General features: G+C 30.2%; 1 protein-coding gene across 5 annotated transcripts in view; it reads left to right on the plus strand.

The window, feature by feature from the left end:
• The window catches only part of Myo61F (unconventional myosin 61F), a 37,258-nt gene that overhangs the window by 1,727 nt on the left and 17,867 nt on the right, over window positions 1-17,664 (plus strand). Inside the window, exons 1-2 of one of the 5 annotated variants that reach the window (XM_077443529.1) lie at window positions 1,217-1,296; window positions 7,780-7,831. In XM_077443529.1, coding sequence (XP_077299655.1) covers window positions 7,806-7,831 — 26 coding nt within the window. In that variant the 5' untranslated portion in view covers window positions 1,217-1,296; window positions 7,780-7,805. Of the gene's footprint in view, window positions 1-1,216; window positions 1,297-6,765; window positions 6,843-7,779; window positions 7,832-13,508; window positions 13,692-17,664 lie in introns of those variants that run through there. The other 4 variants (XM_077443530.1, XM_077443528.1, XM_077443531.1 and 1 more) reach the window with 4 other exon arrangements.

Below are 17,664 nucleotides of genomic sequence, written 5' to 3' on the forward strand. Positions count from 1 at the left end.
GGCGGCGCCCAAGGGCGCCAAATAAGTTAGGGCGCTGTATGATGCGCCAAAGGTGCTTTAAAAATTAAAATTAGAGCGCCAAAAGCCATACAAAATTTTATATTAGAGCGCCAAAGGCGAAAGTTTTTTCTAAGGGCGTTTAAAAAAAATTGCCCGAAGGCGCCATTGGGTGTAAGGCCGGCACTGAGGCTATATATTATGAAAATTTGAGAAGCATCAAAGAATCTAATCAAATCATTCGATCAAAAAAGAGTTAACCCTCTGCGTTACGACCCTATCGTTTAAATCGTGCATTGACGAGTGTAATTACAACATGTAATTAGCTTGTAATACACTTACACGATTTGCTCGGACGAGCGTATAAAGGCACGAGTTGCAATTTGAAAAAGTTACGGTCGATGCGTATTTGTTATCCAGTGTAACAAAATAAGAATGGACAATTAATACTTGACCTGAGCTAACTGTAACAATGCTAGGGATATATACTCTCGAGAGGTTTTCCGTTATGGTTTTTTAGAAACTAAAATGAAATATTATTAATTTAAACATTAAATAAAAGCAGTCTCGCGGGAGAGGTGTGACTAATTATGTATAAAAATATCCTTTTACATAGTCAATTAACGCGAAACGAACGGATGTTTGCGCGATAGATATTAATTCACCCACGCAGTGTGCGGAAAATTCATATAAAACTTCGATAAGCCAAGATATTTGAACAAACTATAATAATAATCAAAACTAGCACGACGATGAGTCCCATATTTACCAAAAAAATAATATATGTACATATATATAAATAAACGAACGGCGAATGCAAATATATAATAATATTGACACCATTACGTTTGCGCTGAATTAAGTGATAAACATATGACATAAGCTAATTTATTATACATACATATAGTATATGTTTGAGTAAGCATTTTGCAAATACCAGGCACGTATTTAGCGTTCGAACTTTTCAAATTCGGTCATTCGTTTGACATTGATTAGACGTGGAATGTATAATTTTGACGGAGCGAAGTCCCAAAAAGCCGCCTATAGTGTTGGCCTCTCAGTGCATTTTCAGTTTTTTTTTAATAACGTCATGCTAATAGGAATTTATTTGGTGTACGTACGTACATACATATGTATGTACATGTATTGGGAAATGGATTTTTACTTTATCTAATCTATTGTAAACGATTAATATGCACAAAACCTTGATATACATAGCACGCATTGTTTGTTTTATATTTGTGAGCGCCAAACGTGAACACGATATCGTTTCTGCCGATTGATTCTAGAAAGGTGTAGGTGTGTGTCAAATATATTGATTACAATTATGTATTTTGAGTTAGTTGCAGTCGAGTGTAACATATGATGTAACATGGGTTGCAACGTAGACTGTAATCCAGCGCAAACTGGCCGAAAAAATATCGATTACATTTAGGGTTTCTGAAAACCCCGGTTTTCAAAACCTGACGGATCCGGGTCCAATATTTTGAAAACGCGATGGATCCGGGTCCAAAATCAAAATCAAAAACTTCCAGATTTTAAATTCAAATTTTATTTATTTTTTATTTTGTTTCATTATAAAATTCTGGAAAAATGTTATATAAAGTGATAAAAAACATATAATAAACAAATACAAATATAAATATAATACAGTATATCATAATGCAAATAAATAGGCAAAATAACAATAAATTAAAATTTTGTTTTCCGAACTATAACAGAATAATACTTTAAAAACACTACAGCATTGAGAGACATTTTTCAATAACTAAATACATGCATTTTATGTAAAGTAATGTGAAATATCGCAGTAAAACAGAATGAAATATTGTACGTTATAAAAATTAATAACATATTTTAATTAACTTAAATTTAAAATTAATTAACAAATAAATACAGGTCAATATTAATATTCTTAAAACAATTTTATATAAACAATATTATCAGCACATTAGCAAATATGTGATTTTGTGTCCCTTTATTACTATCATTATTATTGTAGAATTTTGTAGTTTTCCGAAAAATATAATGAAAACTATACGTATATTCGGTCAAGAATAAAACTGGTTTTTTTAAGAGAATTACAATAAATAATTAAAATAAAGTACTTACCGTTAACGAAATCAGGTATGATGATGATGGTGATAATGTTGAAACGATGTTTACACTTTGAAGTCTTGCTCACTGAGTAGTCTATGGCAAAATTCTAAAAATATGTACACTGTATATGGGTGAAATTCTAAATTTAGCCAAATATCAGTACGCCGTATCTTTTTCGGTATTTATTTTCAGTACATATTTGCAAAATCCGTTCCATTGTTCGCAGTTTTCTCAGAAGTCACGAGTCGTAAGATCAAGTTCTCGAACAAATGTGGTCATACATGAATCTATAAATAACACATACATATTAGGATATTTTCAATGTATCGACTGAAAATCATTTTGAATTTTTACATTGATACTCGAAATTTTAAATACCCTGATGATTTGAAATCCGGGTTTTAAGTCATTACCCGGCCGGGTCAAGTCCAGAAACCCTAATTACATTGTCATTTGATGTAATGTAGGATAAAATACGTGTTCAATATTGTAATATAGGCAATAAAAATATATATTCAATATGGTTTATGTATTGACTGTTATTTAGAATGCGACATTGATTTCTAATACACATCGTAAGGTTGTAAAAAGATTAATTAGCATTATGATACATAAATAAATCCTTATAAAAATTATTGCAGCCTGCAATTGTATGTGTAATATTAAAATGGACTGTACATAATTTAGTTTTAGTGTGAATTGTAATAATTTTTTTTTATTTCATATCGATTTCAGTGCATATTATTAAGACGGGAAATTGAGTTAAAGGCTATAGTATACTAATGTAGAATTACTTTCTGAAACTTTTCATAATGTAACATGGAGGTGAATGTCTTAATTTAATTCAGTGAACGTTATCTGTAATTGTATAAAAATTGATACTTTGTACGGTGAATTTGATAAAGATTTTGATTCATCCTTGGATTTATCTGTATGGAATGTAATACATTTTATTGGGACATTATATTGATAATATAGATTTTATATAATATAGTTTTGAAATACGCACATATAAGGCTAAGGCAAAAGTAACATTGTTATTGAAATATATTTATTGAAACAAGCATTCAATTTATAATATAAGTAATAGTTGCGTCATACTCAATATTGTATGTATATGTATATGTCACAGTGAAATTCTAACAGCAGTGAAATCATAACCAGTTCCATTTTCATTGGGTATAGTTCAGTGAAATCATATCTAATTACATTTTCACTGGCCCCTATTAGTGAAATTATAATTTTTGACAGATGGATGATAGTGCGTCGCCGATACGAATCGCGCCACCCCACGTACTCCGCTCCTCTCCATCCCCACTCTCCTTAGGGCGAAATCACATAGGGAAGAACGGCACGTCGTGTGCATGGCTCCCCGCTGCGGGTGGTCTCCTACATTTCTTCAAATATGGGATACACCATTATCGATCATTGTCAAGCAAGGATATAATTTTACCGAAAACACTCATTTTGGGGCGGGGCGTGCTGGCGTTCCATGAATATGTGCAACCCATTTTTTTCGCATGTTTAAAAGTATTTAAAAAAAATCACGTGCCACGTGCATCGCTGTGTATTTTCGCCCTTATGGTCCAATATCTGTTTCAATTTTGGTTTTTCTTTTATGCTGCATGTGTGGGACTGGATGTGGAAGTAAACATCATAATATATTATTAGCTAACACTTATTTATTTAAGGTTAGGTTAGGTTAGGTTAAGTTAGGGTTGGTTTTATTTATTTCAGATTATGTCGTTAGGGCTCGTAGTACGTTGTAATGCAAATTACAAATTCACTGACATTGAGAAGTGAATTTGTTATTCTATTGTTATATCCGGACTCACTGCTTGAGTCAGTGAAATTATAATATCATTAGTGAAATTATAAATTCACTAGCGATAATAACAATTTCACTGTTATTGATTCGATGACTGTTAAGACTGCAAACACGATGATAAAAATCCATTTATTTACCGTGTTCGAAAACAGACATAATATGTAATTTATTTTTTGCATCTGTGTTTGCATCTCGGCTCGTATCCAAAATCAACATTTTTGCACATATAATTATGATCGGGTATAATAAGCCATTGCAACTGCTTTCTTTTTGAATATATGTATGCATAATACAATAACTTATGTAACAGAATGACAATTTATTTAATTAAAAAAAAAAAAAAAAAATTTTAATGCACACACTTATCTTATCAATCAACGCGAACAATCGATATTTATAAGCTTAGTTTATTGCAAGATAAATGCATCAAGTACAAATATGATATTTTTATTTGATAACGTCATGCTTATTCGCTTTGTTAGATACATAAAAATGTATATATTACATATGTAAGTAAAAGTGATGATATTTACATATACTATGGGTGGTGGCATGCAAACGATGTCAAGTTTGAGTCGAATTAAAAAAGTCAATATATAAATAATCGTATTAACATTATCAGTCTGAAGATATGCATGTATGTATGTGTGTAATTGAATATCTGATATATTTTTAGACATATCTAGGATTCTATTATATTATATGTACGTTACTATGTTCATATATTATTATAATATTATGATTTGAATACAATCATCATCATTCATGTGGCATGTCTCACTTCCGCACAAGATTGCCGGTTTGACGACATTTCTTCCGTAATACAAAACATACATACATATTTACAAATTTGCATTCAATAACGGCAATACGCGACATTTCGCTTATTTATTTTCTTCATGAAGATGTGACACGATTTTAAAAGAATCTAACATTGAAATGAAATATCTACACAAAATCGGAACCGGAACTACATATGTATCTATGTATGTATGTATATGTACATAAATATGTCAATGTACTATATAAAGGTCATATGATTTTTGTATATGTGTTACACCGAATCCATGAAATTGTCTATTACAAGCATTCGGCAAGAGAATTGCCGAATGCGTGAAAAATGCAAGCACGTTGCCCAGTTCACGGATTCCGTAAATTCTTTGCCGAATGCGTGAACTGGACAGCGTGTTATATTATAACCAAGTGTCAAAGTGACAGCTGAATAAGGATGTTTAATTTAGTTTAATTTACATATTATTATGTATAATATGACTACATACATATGTTTCACTGTTAAAATATTGATCAAAATGTATAAAAATGGCATTAATTTATGTATAAGTCATATGAGATGATCGAAATATAGGTTTCTAGTTATATTATACATAAAAATATGTAAATTAAACTAAATTAAACATCCTCATTCAGCTGTCACATTGACACTTGTCCACGCTGTCCAGGTCTAAAAAACAACACCGGAGCGCTGCTGTCTATTTGCCGACTTCATGCTTTGAGCAGACAAATTCTTGCCGAATACACGCATTCGCTAAAAAATTTGCCAAATCCGTGAACTGGGCAACATGCTTGCATTTTTCACGCATTCGGCAATTCTCTTGCCGAATGCGTGTAATAGACAATTTCACGGATTCGGTGTAACATATGCGTTTCTAGTGTTACATACATACATATGTATATACTAGAATAGAAGTACTTAAATCAGTAACAACTATTATACATATAAAAAAGAAAGATTATTGTGAGTTTCACAAAAGTTCGCACAAAAAATCGTTCACTATTGTCAATTTTTAAGTAAAACCATACTTTTTTATTCTCTTACTTTGAACACTAATGGAGCGGTCTATTGTTATTTGAAAAACGGTTCACTATTGCCAATTACTACTGTTTTTTTTCTTTCTTGCTTTGTAGGACAATATTGGATCACGAATCATTAATGAAAAATCACTATAGAGGCTGAATTGGGCAATTGCTTTATATTTTTCAAGGAATTGTTATAGTTCATAAAATTTAAATTATTATCTTTAATATATATATGTAATTTCGAAAGAGACTTTGTATGTATGTATGTAAGCTTTGGTTCGTAGAATCCGTGACGTTAAATTTAATAAAAAAACAAATTAATATTCAAATAAATTTTAATAAAATAAAACTATTCAAATAAATTTAATAAAATGTTTATTATTAGATTAGCCATGTTTAAGCTGTTTATATAGATTTTTCATTCCAAATTGACCCTTTTTCATTTCAAACTAAAACTTTTTTATTTCAAACAAGCTGAACCCGGCGTGCGTTGCAATGCCACAATAACACATGCAATTCCTGTTCCCGTTCCCGTTCCCTTTGTGTTCCCGTTCTTGTTCCTGTTCTCGTTTTCGTTCCCAAAGTAGACAATGTTGTTTTTTATATTTCCGCTAGCTGTTAGATATTATTTCATTTCTATAATGTTTTACCAATACGGACCCATTGGCAACTTACCCCGCCCCAAAAGGACATTGCCCTGGTCAAAGTCCGAGGACTAGTAATGACATTAATATCCATATGTACATTGGAATAGCTTTACATATGTATATGTAAAAATATTTTAGTGTTCGTTGGTGGCATATTTATTACTTTATAGTTTTAAGATTCCTGATTATTGAATATCTACTAAGAAATATGTGTAGTGGGCGATTATCAGAATATGTGGTATATGTGGTATCATGTGCAATATGTGGTATTTTTTTACATATCAATATTTATCTGATAGAAGCAAAATATTTTAAGATTAAAATCCTAGATAAGACGATCAATAGCTTGATCGATTAGTTCTTTGAATTTCAATTCAGTTTACTGATACTAGTCCGTTTAAAAAGTCGTGTCCTTTAGAAAGTGATTCTAAAATAAGTGAAACGTAAAGGAGGTATGTAAAAAAAGATATAAAATTGTATGTTATAACATCATTTATAGTTTTAATTATAGTTATATTTTTATTTTATGTGTAATTTGTACAAGGAAAGCCTAACGGGTAATCCCAATGCGCCTTCCTGGTCAGAAACATTGTACATTTAATATACATATTACTAGTTTTATACAAAGTACATAAAAACATATCAATTAATATCCACAGAGACATCTACGGTCAAATTTGTCAAACAATTCAGCGAAATTCAATAAATACACATCAATTAACACCCACAGAGCGATTTATGGTCAAATTTGTGAATTTAGAGCATTTTATATAAATCAGCGAAATTCGAGATTGCTGAAAACTCGAGATTTTGCGAGATATTGGATTAGGTTACCAATTTTTTGGAACCATTTTAATGAAAATCAGATAAATTGGCAAACTTAGATAGGAAACGACAGTGCTGGCTTTACACCTGATGGTGCTCTCGAGCATTTTTTACTAAACACCCATAGAACGAACTTTTGCCTTTGGCGCTCTAATCTAAAATTTTGAATGGCTTTTGGCGCTCTAATTTTAAATTTTAAAGCGCATTTGGCACATCGTTCGGCGCCCTAACTTATTTGGCGCCCTTGGGCGCTGCCCGACCTACCCCCCACTATAACCGGCACTGGGAAACGATCGACCTGGAATCATAAATCCAAGGTCTGGCCAACAGAAACCAGTGAAATCAACTCTGTTCAACGCATGATATGCTAACCACTAATCTATTCTGCTGGTTAATATGAATTTTGTGTTAAAATTTGACTTAAACAAACTTCAAATTATATGTAATTTCATCGAACTTTATACATATGCGGTATATTCGAAAGCCATTCGCATAGTAACTCTTTTATTATGAATTTAAATATATTATACTAGCTTATTAATTATTATTTTTATATTTTTTCAGAAGGAGGTGGATTCAAAGCCTTCAAAATGGGGGAATTTCAATTGGACAGGGCGTGAGTATATTTTATATAATTTTAATTTATTTTTTCCTTACAAAATAAGATAAACACATCTCTGACATATATACGTCGGTATGTAAAAAAAAAAATACATTGACGTAAACAATGACAATATTATCTAAGTGTCATTAGTTAGTGCGATAAATTCCAAAGATAAAACCCAATCTAGGCACATTTATCAATTTTAACCGTTGGATAAAGTGTTTTCACAATAATCTGTGCAACGCAACCCAATATAAATCAATTAATATAAATTAATACTAAAATTTGTGTGACGGATTTTAAAACTTCTGGGAAAATAATGACGACGATTAATGATACGAATGTGTAAGAATTCATTTTGTAATAAAAATGCAAACAATACAAAAATAATTGGATTACCTTTGTAATTAATTCGCGCAGTGATTGTTCTGTAGACGCGAAATTTCAAATTATTATAGCACGCATCAATCGCAATGAGCCGTCGATGATTTTAATAATATATACGTGTGTATTTATAATGACGCTTCCCAATATATATATTTAATTAATACAGCATTCAATTAAGATTGTGCTGACATAACTGCGATAGTTTGTTAAACAGCACTTTTTTATGCTGATTCAATTTTTTTTAGAATGTAAAATGTAATTACATCTGTTTCATTTCATTATTATTTGCAGTTTTACGTCACGATTCTAATCTTAATGATAAATCGATTTAAAAAAAATTACTATGATATAATTTTTGAGTGGAAAAAAATATTCGCATACTTATTTTTAGGTCTAATTAACGTACTGGAAAATTTTAATCATACGTTAATTTAATGCTGCAAAAGTACCGTTTATTTACTTTCGCATAAATTTCCAAAGCGATGTGAATTTATATTGCCCATAGGCGGATTGGAAAATGATGACCTTGATTTAGTTAAAAGTATATTCGCAATGATATTTTTAATGGTTTTGGTCTTAATTTAACCTCATATTCTATGTAGGTTCATTTCTGATTCCAAGTCCAATCCAAGACATTCAGTAATTCGGTTGATTGTAACGTAAATTCTTACATTTGGAAATACATATTTAAGTAATTTACGAGTCCATCCGACAAGCATGCTGTCGCATTCGTGCAATGTGTTGTAAGATTGTAAAGGCGTGAAATTATTTCTTTATTTTAATTAAATTATTTCTTATTTAACTATATAATATTATTACAATATAATTAAGTGCAAGGTTTTTAATAATATTATTGTATGTAAGTTTTGCTGTCCATAACATGACGTTGACAATTACTTTTACCGTCTAAAAATATAAATTTCCTCTAATATAAAATATATACGTATTCCTTAAATAAATTAATAATATCAACAATTTACGTATTTTATATTAAAATTTTATTTATGTAAATATTTCAAAACATGAAACACGAACTCAAAACTTACAAAAAATAGTCAAATTCTACGTTTATTTTATCGAGTTAAGCCAGTTATCAATAGAATTTTTGTTATTAATCTACAAGAATAGTCGAAATATGATTTTTCTAAGTGGAATTTTATTTAATACTCATATAAAGATAATTTAATATATTATCCCTATTAATTCAATTCAGATTCGTGTAAATACGAGTAAACACTAGTACGAGCTTTTTGCTCGCAATTTTACCGATTTAAAGTTCAGCACACTTCCAATTAACCCTTTTAAACGAAAACAAAAAATAGTGTGGTCAGAACACTATCTCAATAAACATGTTTCAATAGAAAAAACTCAATATAAAATAGTATTAACAGTGGGAAAAAATTCCAAGTGAAAATGCGTACTTTTGACTTTTGATTTGAACTGGACGACTACTTAGAGAGATTTGAAAGCTGAAAAGTACTACAAATAGAAGATAAAATACCCGACTATAGATTCCAATATTCATTTTGAACAGGAAATTGAAAGATTTTGAGACATCGACCGAACAACACCAAGATATAGAAAAATCGCGCGATTTATAAAACACATATATCTCTGAATCTCGAGCCAATCAACATTTTTAATTACCAGATTCGTGTTTACTGGGCATAGATCTATAAGAAAAGTCATATCTCGTCTGAACCATTTTTCGTGTCGAACAGTGTTATGTACGTATTTAATATATAATTTCTCGAGTCTTAATCTGTTAAACAATCTGCCAAATTAATTGAAATAAAAAAATAAATTAAATTAAATCCCGAATTTTTCTTCAAAACGTTATTTAATTTATCTAATTATTTTATATGTTTTTAAAAAGGGTGAAGCCTATTTAGGCTCTCGCAAAAACCTTTTTGTGTGATAATTTTACGCCTACGTGACTCCAATGTCTATAAGTATGTTTTAATTTTTTGTCGTGCGCGATTTTGTTGGCGCCGCACTGTCGTGCGTGGTTTTGTCGGGGTGCGGTATAATCATTTGATTTTTTTCAAAAATATTAATTTATACATTTATACACGTGTAGTAAAGTACGCAGCTATGTTTGGATAAATAGGTAGTTAAATTTGACATATTGACGTTTAGTGGTCAGTAACCTTATATGTTTGACTTTCCGCGACCCTCTCGTTTTGTCAGATTTTAATTGTTTAAACGCCTATAACTTTTTCTTTTTCACAGTATATCTTTTTTATATAAATTTGCATTATAGGTTCTCATTATCACTCATAAATATTTTTACTTCACTCGTAGGTTATTCATGTATTTTGACAGACTAAGAACCACTGATTCAAAACTGTAAATATACATATATGTATATACACATACATATGTATATTCATCGTGAGTTCCATAGAGAAAACATTGACACATTTGACTCATTTTAAAGATTTCGTCGACATTTTAAAGATATAGACAAAATAAATAATCACCGTGTATAATTACGACTCTTTCGAAGCATGTGTCGTAAGTGCGGTCATAATCATAATTATTACCTTTTTTATTTATAATTGTGTACGACGACGACAACAAGTACTACACCGTGACGAATTGTCGACTGGCATTAGATTTGAAACGAGTGTAAGTCACCTGGAAATTTTTAAACACCAAAATTCTCCATGAAAATTCTATTTCGGCAAAAATTGAGATAAACAGAACGAGCTTACAATATGTTTGTATTTTTTTTTATCTATGCGGGGGATTTATAAATCCTAAACCTGGATAGCAAAATTAAGAGGCGCGACATGTGTTAATATTTAGGTACATACATATATGGATATATGTTATATAACAATAAAACAGGTTTTAATGAACATATAAATAAGATTATATATGTATGTAATATAAATTAATGTTGGGTATCATCTGATAGATCATACGCCATTATCTGGATTGACTCAACTGATACGTTTTTGTGTAGAGATAAAGGTACACAATATCAACACGACGCACAGTGGTACGGGTAGATTTTCAAATCGGGAATTAGTGAATTTATTTATTTATTTAAATGTGAATTCGGTTCTCAAGGCTAAATTTCGATTTTGAATCTGTTCAATGTAATATTATATTTAATAGCGATTCAATTCGACTTGTACCTCCATTTGCATAAGATGTGGATGTGCGAGTGTGTGTAAGTGTGCAAACACAATAAAATTACAATATTCATTACTTTCGATCTTACTGAACAACGTGCAAACACGTATTGAGTAAAAAACCGTGAGAATTTTTAATCGTTTTGTAAGATTTTTTTATTATTGTATTTTGTTCGAAAATCTTTTCCTTATTGATTTCTACATCGATTTACTAATCGACGCCAAAATGTACTTGGCAAATTATGGTACTGTTTCTCAAATCGTTCGTAGAAATTATGTAAATTGAAGTATTACTATACAAAAGGCTGTTAACTGTTTGCAAGTCGTAATTGTTCAATTGCACAAATGAAATATTTGTGTTTTTCAATCATATTAAAAATGAAACAAAAATATTTTATGATTTTTTTTAGATATTTATGTAATTGATTAAAACACTGATAGAAATCAAAATTTTTCGTTAATTTAATCGTAAAAAAATTTAATCGTATTATAAAAATTTACTGCATTAAAAAATGATTGCAAATGAATGAAAAACGATTCCCGAGATTTTTCCTCAATACAATTCAAACTCCAACTTTAAAATCAATTGTAAATATTTTAATTTTAAAAAAGAATAAGCGATTATATATGTATGTACGTATAGTGAGCTGACGTAGATAAATCATTAACATTTAACGAAAGTTTTTTAATCAATATTTTGGATTTTTTATTAATGAATACATACATACATGAAACTTATAATAAAATATATGCATTTAGCGTAACGAATTTGTGAAATATCAGACCCTTACTAAATTTGATAAAAACAAGTACATAAATACTGTGTCTCAAATGTACATACATTGGATATTGTCGAGTCGACTTCGACTCCAGCCAAAAAGCCACGACTCCACGACTCCACGACTACCGGTACATACATATGTATTTTTTTATATCAATTGTAATATATTGATCAATTTAAAGAAATCTAGAAAAATATTTTTTATGCTATGTAGAGATATGTATAATAGATAAGGGATTTTTTTAAGCTATGTAGAGATATGTATAATAGATTATTTATTTTTGGAAAATTTACAGTATTATAAATATTATAAATAATAATAAAATATAATTATTAAAAGATAAACCATTTTAAAATTTTCGCATATATGTATGTAGATAAGAAAAAAAATTTAATATTAAAAAATAACAATAGTACGAGCTTTTAGATCGCAATTTTACCGATTTAAAATTCAGCACACTTCCAATTAACCCTTTTAAACGAAAACAAAAAATAGTGTGGCCAGAAAATTATCCCAATAAACATGTTTCAATAGAAAATACTCAATATAAAATAGTATTAACATTGGGAAAAAATCCCAAGTGAAAATACGTACTTTTGACTTTTGATTTGAACTGGACGACTACTTAGAGAGATTTGAAAGCTGAAAAGTACTACAAATGAAAGATAAAATACCCGACTATAGATTCCAATATTCATTTTGAACAGAAAATTGACATATTTTGAGACATCGACCGAACAACACCAAGATATAGAAAAATCGCACGATTTACAAAACACATATATCTCCGAATCTCGAGCCAATCAACATTTTTTATTACCAGATTCGTGTTCACTGGGCATAGATCTATAAGAAAAATCATATCTCGTCTCTGAACCAAAAAAAAAACTCGTAATTACAAAAGTGGTCTGTGCCAAAAATGTATCGAGAGCCACTGGTTTAAAATCATAAATACCATAAATTAAAAATAATAATAATTACACATGTATTATGCATTTTTAATGTCTAAGCGGCAAATTACAGCGTGCGATCAAACTTTTGATCGTCAATTTTACACATACGCCCACAGCGCGCCATGCATTCAATTATGTATATTTTCCGCAAGCCCAAAAGGACATCGAAATCGCTCGGAATTTCACCGACATTGAAACCCGTCTGGAGAAACTCCCCCACCAACAAACCGGCAACTTTTTTGAACGGAACTTCATTTGACGATACCGGTCGGGCCGAACGGGCGTGTCTCACTCTCCCAAGACCAAAGTCCTACATACATAAATCACAGACGTTGTGAAGCGAGCAGAAACAACTAAGGAAGTTGTCGATACCTTGGATCGAAATCTGCGATAGACGAGGTTCCCCAATCTATCGATGGGTATCGATTCGAGTGATAAATTTGCCAGTGTATGTGTGCGTGCGTGTGATAAATGAAAAGTTATATCGAAGTGTGGGTTTTTTTTTGCCATGGGTATTATATTGTCAGTGATGTGTCATTGGTGATAAGTCGACCGGCTGGATAGGTTAGGTCATCACACCTGACTGAAAAGGATATCTCCTCTAGAGGTGAGCTCATTTTTGGGTCGTGACGATGACTCATACATATTTACATATATTCTCATATAATGTATACTTATATTGCCTACCTACATATTTTGGCAAATGACCTTTCAACTCTTATCCTCTTTCGTTCCAAAACTTTCTTCGGTTTACGACTCGTGTATGTACTTACTATATATGCTTGTAGAGTTACTTAAGTTGTATACATCATCTCTTTCATTTCCACATCCTATGTGACTATGTATCTGTTGTTTTCCTTTAAATTTGTAATATGCCTTTAACACATTCTATTTGATCTTTCTTAGTGTATTTTGAATCACCGGCTTTACAGTTCATTCTAAATCTCTGCTATAAGATTCTTATATGTAACTGGTATAATATTAATTGCATCATAAATCTTCCTTTCTTGTTCAACTTTCTTAAGTTGTCTTCACTCAATGATGCTACTTTCTTCTACATCATTTTGGGTACTGCTTACAACAACGGACTATTCATAATGTGATTGAAACAAAAAGATTTTGTAGAAGCTCATCATCAAAGCTGTTTCAAATTTCGTTTTATTGCTATTCTACATACATCTTTCTAGCTACCATTAGATAGATTGCTTTGAACGAATTCATTAACTGGACAACTTAATCAAAGTATGATTTTTCGAAGCAAATTAATTATACATCGATTGTGAAAAAGCATTTTTTAGTATCATTATAAATCTTTCAACTGTAAAAGTTTGCCGTTCTTACCCAATAAAACTTAATTCATCTGAGTGTGGTGTTTCCTTTCTTTTAAATCCACTTCAATATTGTCGCTCAATTATCACTAGTGATATACTGCAAAATTGATTATTAAGCCGAACATCTTTAAATATCTCTTCATCAATCTTTCAAATCTTATAATTGATTCTAGTCTAATTCCATTTCGGTTCTACTTGCTCAATTTTCCTTAATTAAATTCGCACGTACACATGTGCTTTCTTCTACATCTTTCTGGGTACCATTTTACTATATACATATATGTACTACATAATTCTATCCATTCGTCAAGTCGACAAGTCGAAAAATGGTTCAGAGACGAGATATGACTTTTCTTATAGATCTATGCCCAGTAAACACGAATCTGGTAGTAAAAAGTGTTGATTGGCTCGAGATTCGGAGATATATGTGTTTTTTAAATCTTGCGATTTTTCTATATCTTGGTGTTGTTCGGTCGATTTCTCAAAATTTGTTAATTTTCTGTTCAAAATGAATATTGGAATCTACATTCGGGTATTTTATCTTTCATTTGTAGTACTTTTCAGCTTTCAAATCTCTCTAAGTAGTCGTCCAGTTCAAATCAAAAGTCAAATGTATGTATTTTCACTTGAGTATATACAAAAGTACGTATTTTCAATTTCACAATTTTTTCCCACTGTTAATACTATTTTATATTGGGTTTTTTCTATTGAAACATGTTTATTGGGATAGTATTCTGACCACACTATTTTTTGTTTTCGTTTAAAAGGGTTTATTGGAAGTGTGCTGAACTTTAAATCGCTAAAATTGCAAGGTAAAAGCTCGTACTAGTATTTACTCGTATTTACACGAATCTTAATTGAATTAATAGGGATAATATATTAAATTGTCTTTATATGAGAATCAAATAAAATTCCACTTAGAAAAATCATATTTCGACTATTCTTGTGGAATAATAATAAAAATTCTACTTAAATGACACTTAATTTATATACACGTACACACATATGTATATAAACTATGCAATACTCATGATTAGGCCCAGTATAACATACATATGCATGTGTAGTTAGTCATACGCATTTTTTGATTTTTGATTTTTAAATGCTTTTTTTATTACTAAATTATGTTCACAATACATCTTATATCTATTTTAATAGCTACTGATCATTTTCTATTTTACAATTTTAATTTAATTTTGTTAGTAATCATAGTATTATATATGTATTATTCTATTGTTAATGTACAGTATAATAGGAAAAAGAGCTCAAAAACCTATTTACAATTCTTAGTCATACGCATAGTTAAGTACTTAGTATGACAATAAATTGCTAAACCCATTTCGACATGTAGAGGATTTTCCGTGATCGGATTATTTTATTGATCTCGATCCGTCGGCCTGCTAGCTCCGAATGGATAATAATTATACTCAGCGGGTACTCTCAACACAGAGAGGTCATTGGTCGATAGGTCGCGAGACCTTATTGGCTAGTATACATCTTTTTCATACGTCAAGATCAGGTGATCAGCGTTAGTAAACCAGTGGTCGATGAGCCTCAATCACTAAATCTCTACGATATATAATAATATTAAAAATTATGTATGCACATATACTTACATACGTACATATACGTATGTATGTACATTATATTAATAGACAACGTTATGACTGTCGTGAAATTTCCCCTAATTAATATGACGTTAACCCTTTCGCACTGAATGAGGGGTGAGATATGGATCAAGTTCACCATCGAATACCATTTATATTAAAAAGCAATTTTTTTCCATGGCAAATTTTCAAACTATAATTTGTTGGAAAACTGTCATTGAACGGAGATCAATATATTTTCCAATGATTCGAGTTAATTTTAAAGTTATTGCATTTTTCATTATTCAGGATTACACGTTTTATGAACATCAAGTGAATTTCCAATACATTTGAAAAAAAAAACGTTGTCGTTTAAAATTACAGTTAGCTTTAAATAAATCATCACCAGATGACGGCACACTTATGACATCATCGTAGTCAAAATACACATATTCACTCAAGAAAAGCTAAAGGGCCAGTCATTATGTACGGTTCAACATATGTACATTGTATGTACATATGATACGATTTGCAAAAATATGCATTACGTTACTGTCGATCAATTGTCATGAAATAATTAAGATTATATTTATCAGGGAATATTTATATCTGGTACAGATAGATAACATATCATAAATATAATATAACAGATACAGCATATAATTCATCTGATATATGTATGTATGTATCATAAAAAATATTTTGTGCGGTAGAACAATGTCGAATAACAAGGATAAATTCTGATGTATGTCAGTTTCAGAATTTAGATAAAATCTCCGACAGTTAAAAGTTCAGAATTCCAATTATATGTATTTGTTTAATTTCGCGACAAGTTATCGTTCTTAGATTCTTGAGAAATTAAGTGTGTTATCGGTTGCGGTTTGCAATTTCGCAATTTTGATAAAATATACATTTTTCGTAATAGGAAGCGAATTTTTCATTATGTTTCTATTTTTTTATTTTAATAAAATAATAACGTAATGTTTTAATTTACATATGTCATGACTACTGTTACCTTTGTTGCATTTTATACATATTGTATTATTATTATTGTCGTTATACAACTGAAATCGGCTATTACGTGATACTATTACTTATTACTTTGATTTGACGTAAATTTCTGATACGCATTTTAATATTTTATGATTAATTTCGACTTTTTCGCGAATCGATAATCTTGTGTTAGTTGACGTGTTTTTAACGAGAAGCTTCGATTCTAATTGATTATCATTTAAAAACACTAAAAGAAATCAGATTTTTTTTTAATTCTATCTTTGTTGGATATTCTATGTCCATGATTATGACTATTCATCTATATTCGAATTAAAATTTGCATTTGATTTGTCAATATGTTTACGAGAAGGTTTTATTATGAATATCGGTGCTCTAGTTTAACAATTTATCCCATTTAGAATTGAATTTTTAATTAGAATATCATTCTTGAATAATATGTAAAAAGACAAGTAAAAGTCCGAAAGTCTTAACGGTGTATGTATCTATGTATGTATACATAGGTACGGATAGCGAGCTCGTTATATATGTACATAGCTCAGCGTTTGTATGGGAAAGCCCTTGAAATATGTACATAAGTTGATTGTGTTAATTTCTTCGCAATACCCAAAATATTCATGTTATTTAAGCTTTTTTCTATAACCACGTGTTG

Source organism: Arctopsyche grandis, chromosome 12 (genome assembly GCF_051622035.1).
Source record: "Arctopsyche grandis isolate Sample6627 chromosome 12, ASM5162203v2, whole genome shotgun sequence".
Taxonomy (NCBI): Eukaryota; Metazoa; Arthropoda; class Insecta; order Trichoptera; family Hydropsychidae; genus Arctopsyche; species Arctopsyche grandis.